The 5,073-nt window shown below is 58.5% G+C and overlaps 2 protein-coding genes across 2 annotated transcripts; one reads left to right on the top strand and one right to left on the bottom strand.

Annotated features, from left to right (window-relative positions):
- The first annotated feature begins 1,242 nt into the window (after positions 1-1,242).
- SDRG_15458 (hypothetical protein) lies at positions 1,243-2,879 on the top strand. Its single transcript, XM_008621631.1, has one exon. It carries the CDS (start codon positions 1,251-1,253, stop codon positions 2,811-2,813), a length of 1,563 nt encoding a protein of 520 aa, XP_008619853.1. The 5' UTR covers positions 1,243-1,250; the 3' UTR covers positions 2,814-2,879.
- A 454-nt stretch (positions 2,880-3,333) lies between these two features.
- SDRG_15457 (hypothetical protein) lies at positions 3,334-5,073 on the bottom strand. The gene has a single exon (XM_008621630.1). The coding sequence runs from the start codon at positions 5,037-5,039 to the stop codon at positions 3,489-3,491; it is 1,551 nt and encodes a 516-aa protein (XP_008619852.1). The 5' UTR covers positions 5,040-5,073; the 3' UTR covers positions 3,334-3,488.

Here is a 5,073-nt window from a genome sequence, read left to right as displayed (position 1 = left end):
ACGCCGAGAGCTGACGCCGAAGTATGTGCGGGTACCACTGCATATCTGGAGACAGCTTTGGAGCCTCGCGATACCGAAGCATGTGACACATGCCGATGGATTGCTGACCGCGTAGTACAGGCTGGGGTATGCGTTGCATCATCCGCGTACAAAGTTGTTCGAGCGTGTTCCATGAGCGAGCACTTGTGGCGCATCACGCGCTTGATATCGCGCGTTATAAGGTACGACGACCGAGGCTCAAACCATATAACATGGGCACCGCATTCGCCAGCATCGGCACGCTACACAGAATTGCACGCGCCGTGAGATGATGCTACGTTATGTCACCCTCGTGAATGACGCACCCTGGGACATTCCACGACGTTCCGACTACCGGTACCGGTACGTAGGGCGGAGATTCGTGCTCGCTGGTCGCCCTCTACCAGCTCTCGCTTCCAGCTCAACCAGGAAGAAAGTGCTTCGTTCGGGCATCTTGGCTGCAGAGAGTGTGGTTGTCGCGTGTGGCCGATTCACGAGCACTCTGTGTAGACCGTTGTGCGGAAATGTCGCCACTTCTGACGCGTCGAGCTCAGATGCGACATATGGTGGTAGCCAATGGAGACGCCGCCTTCCCGCTCGAAACAAAAGACACCCTGTCCAAGCTGCGTTCGTTGTATCCGGTATCCGATATCGCGCTTGGCGACGGCTATCGTAGACGCTTCTCAGTCTGCTCTACAGAGCCTAGTTCAGCATCCGTGGCGGCTGTGCGCGCAAGTGCATCAGGTGTCGGTTGGCGAGCAGCAACATCTGTTGGAAGACGTTCGTGCATGGCCTCCATCGGGCGGGCTCATCGGGCGTTGCTCGATCATAGCACTCGACTTGATAAGGCTATCTTGCGCTGTACTAGTACTATAGAGCTTCGCTCGAGTCTCGGCGGCAAACTAGCTCGAGTGCGTCAAGTGCCAACGCTCGCTCTTCTTCCCGCAATGTTGCCCGAAGCCGTCGTTGATGTTGCCTGCGCATCGTACGCATCTCGGATCAGATGTCGACAATGGATTGCATCAAACAGTGGTGCACGATCGCCAGTCGCCCCCCGCCATCCCTTCCCTACCGTTACCCCAATTTCACGACGCCTCCACGGTGGTTCCTCCACGGTTGCGTCGCTTGATCCATCGTCGTCGCCGCCGAGTCAACTTGCAAACGCACAGAACCAGCTGTTGCAGTACATGTGCAGTCGTGTATTTCGAACACTCTTTGTTTTGTCTCGTAGCATGCGGGACCACTTTCGCCACTCGGTGAGCTCGCTCTACGCCTCGACCGACACGGCACCGCCCAAAGCCGGCGGGCGACACGACCATCTCGACGACGACGACGACGACGAGAGAGACCACGAGACGTCGTCACGCTGGCGCAACTGGCTCAACGGCGCGCCCGGCATTCTCCTTGGCACGGCGATCGCGCTCGGCTGCTTTGCGCTTGTGCAAGCGATCCCGAGCCTCCACGCGGCGCTCGCCGTCTACATTGTGGGCAAGAACACGTACTACATTGGGTGCCTCTACTTCCGCGCCATGACGTGCGTCGTCGTGCCCTTGGCGTTCACGAGCATTGCGCTGAGCGTCGCGGCGGTCGTCCAGACGCCCAAAATGGTGTTTGTGCGCGTCAAAATGATGTGGCTGCTCTTTCTTTCGACACTGCTTGCGGCGCTCTCCGGTATGCTCTGTGTTTATGTGATCCGGGACCATATCACGGGCAGCGAATTCGTGTACCGCCAAGGCCTTCTCTCGATCTACTGCCCCAACACCACGTCGCTGCTACTGCCGTCAACTGATGGCACGCTGCACTGCGTCGAGAAGGTTTCGGCGACTGCGAAAACCGCATTTCTTATCGGTGACAACGTCTACAAGATCATGAGCCTCATTAGCCGCTACATGCACTACGACTCGGACTCGGCCCAAGTCGTCCACTTGATCCAAAACCTCGCACCGAGCAACCTCTTTGCCGCCTTCTTCACCAACGACGTCATTGGTATTGTCATGTTCGCCATCATCTTTGGCGTTGCGACCGGGCTTCTCTCTCGCTCCGAGTCGGGCAACGTCGTCATGAAGGTGCTTCGGGAGCTCAACGGGCTACTGCAGACCATGAGCGGCTACGTGGCGGCCGCGACACCCGTTGCCATCATCCCGCTCATCCTCGCGCCGCTCCTGGCGGGTACCCACACGATGGATTTCGACCTGCTCCGCTTGGCGTACTACGTGGTTGCGTATGTTTGTGGCAGTGTGTTGCATGTCTGTGTCGTCTTGCCCGCGCTGCTCGTGCTCTGCGCCCGCGTCAACCCGTTTGCGTACTACTGGAAGCTGCGGCATGTGGCCATCTATGGCTTTGGCTGCAGCTCGTCGCTGAAAGCGCTGCCCGTGACGATGCGCGCGGTGGACCGTGAAGCACCAAACCCGAGTACGGCCCGCTTTGCGCTCTCGGTCGGGACTGTTCTCAACAAGAACGGCGCGGCCATGTACCTCTCGATGGCGTTTCTCTGGATCTTTTACAACGGCGGTCTGGCCAAGGAGCTCACGGCCACGACCGTTGGCGTCATGGTGGTCTGCGCTGTCGTCGGCGCGATCGCGGTGCCGCCGATCCGAACTGGTGGTGTCGGCATTGTCGTGTGTCTCTACACGTTTGTGACGGGCCTCCCGATCCCATTTGCCTTTGCGTTCTTACTCGTCGGCGAGTTTCTCATCGACCCGATAGCGACCGTGACCAACATTGCAGGCAACGTCGTCGTCGCCTACATCGTCGCGGATCAAAAGCGCTCGATGGATCTGCACGTGGCCGCTTGAGTGTTTGTGTGTATAGTTTCTTATTTTAACGCAATATCAAATGAAAGTTTGTGAATGCATCCAATAGGATTCCAAGTGGCCGCGGCCATGGGTTAACGGTACCGGCCATTGATGACGCTCTCGATGCCGTCGCTCGTCCAGCGAGATGGCGTCGATAGGGTGTACCATGATGCTACGGTGTAAATAGCTCCGTCTGTAGCTGTTTACGAGGGCAAAGACGATCATCATTCAACATGCGTATGCACGATCAAACGATCCAACACGCGACGAGGCGCGTCTACAAGGCGTCGTTTCAGACATGTGAATTTGAAACGGCCATCTGGAAATGGACGGCTGGGAGGCCGCGTCATCGTATTGACCTCTACTGACTGACCTCTACTGACCGTCCATCTCAATGTATCGCGTGCGTAGCTCACCACGTCGCGCCACTGAACAATAAGAAGGCAAGACGCATGTCATATGCATAGAAAGGTCATCCTCTAGGTGCAATTCCACGACGACAAACGCTACGTGTCATACAGTGTAGTTTCAATTCGTTCTTGTTCCTCTTATTGGTTTAAATAGTGTCTCTTGCGCTTACAATGAACCGTTGGGGCGTCCACATGCCTTGTGTGAATCACCCGGTGGCAATCACAGTGTATATCGTCGTTCTATAGTCTCCGATCAACCGACGTACTAGATCGCAAACATCGTCGTTGGGGTCGTTTGGCGACCGACAATATGAGCGACGACCGCGTTTCCGAGGATGTTCATGACGGTCGAGATCGGGTCGATGAACGTCTCGGCAATCATGAGGTAACTGTACGCGTACGGAGTCGGGAGGTCGGTCAGCGTCGTAAAGATGACAATCACGACGGGCACGGCGCCGTTGCGGACGGGCGCGACGCACATGGAGCCGAGGAGCGCGCAGACTGCAATCACCGCCATCTTGACCGGCGTCAGCATGAACTTGAGCCCCGCGTCGTGGAAGATCCAGATAAGCGACAGTGCGATGTGAAAGGCGCCACCGTTCTTGTTGAAGCAGTTGCCGACCTTGAGGGCCGCGCGGCACGCGACACGGTTCGAGACGTGCGGGTCCAAGCAGCGCATGGTCACGGGCAGTGTCTTGCGCGACGAGCCCGACCCAAAGCCGTACCAGAGGGCCTCTTTGGTCGCCCGCAGAAACCGAAGCGGACTCGATGCCGTAAAGATCGCCGACACGAGCGGCAGCATCACAAACGTATGGATCGCGGCACCGGCCACGTACACGCCGGCGTAGATGCCGAGACGCGGAAAGACCGAGCTCAATGTGTGTGTGCGCGCAAAGATCGGGCCCGTGATCATGGGCACCATCGCAATGGGCGTCACCGTGATGATGTACGAGAGCATCGTCTCGAGCGTCGCGCTGGCCTCGACGAGCGTGTGCCGGAGCCGGTTGGTTGCGTCCGACCCTTGGTTCTTCCCCGAGAGGCCGAGCGCAACACCAATGAGGAGCGCAAACGTTGCCAAACTCAGCAAGTTGTGCGCGATAAATGCTTGAAAAATGTTGCTCGGGATGAGATCCGCGACCGCCGATTGGAGCTCGTCGCCCGCGTTCGCATAGTCCTTGCGCCGAATGAGACCCGGGAGGACGGGAAACACGTGATCGCCAATGTAGAACGTCGTCGAGTTGTCTTCAGCGCCGCACGCCATGCGGCCCGTGATAGGGTCGCTCTGCAGGTACAGCGACGCGTTGTTGGCCGACGGGCACTTGAGCTCCATGAACGGAAGCTCAATGTAGACGTAGCGCGCACCGTCGAGCTCGGCACCGAGCAGCGCCTCCCACGTGAACGCTTGGCCGATCGCAAGGCCGGTGGTGAGGAGCGCGAGGCCGAGCGTGTGCCAGCGCAGCCGGTGGGTGCGAAAGCTGTGGGTAAACTCAGCGACGTTGAGGATGATGTCGATGAAGGCGAGGGGCATGACGACGCACTCCATTGCGCGGAAGTAGAGGTTCCCGATCGCAATGATCGTCCGCGCGACCGTGATGTGCATGTGCACGTCCTTGAAGATGTACGTCAAAATGAGCGCGAGAATCGCGCCAAAGAGCGGCCCGGGGGCACCAAGGAACCAGCGCTTGAGACGCGACGCGACCTCGGGCTCGTGGGACGCAAAGAGATCGTCGCGCTGGCGGCCAAAGAGCGGGTTGGGCGGGTTCGTGTTGGTCGTGCCGGACGGGGCTGACGACGCGGCGTCGTCGTGCTTGGCCATGACGAGGGCGATTCCGGAATGTCGACAAGCAATG

This window comes from Saprolegnia diclina, assembly GCF_000281045.1.
Source record: "Saprolegnia diclina VS20 unplaced genomic scaffold supercont1.92, whole genome shotgun sequence".
NCBI lineage: Eukaryota > Oomycota > Saprolegniomycetes > Saprolegniales > Saprolegniaceae > Saprolegnia > Saprolegnia diclina.
The sequence above is the reverse complement of the archived record's forward strand: the minus strand, read 5'-3'. Positions and strand labels throughout refer to the sequence as shown.

What these genes read in the sequence shown, in the direction of transcription:
- SDRG_15458 (XM_008621631.1), top strand. Translation starts at nt 1,251, where the DNA reads ATGCGGGACCACTTTCGCCACTCGGTGAGCTCGCTCTACGCCTCGACC.
- SDRG_15457 (XM_008621630.1), bottom strand. Translation starts at nt 5,039, where the DNA reads ATGGCCAAGCACGACGACGCCGCGTCGTCAGCCCCGTCCGGCACGACC.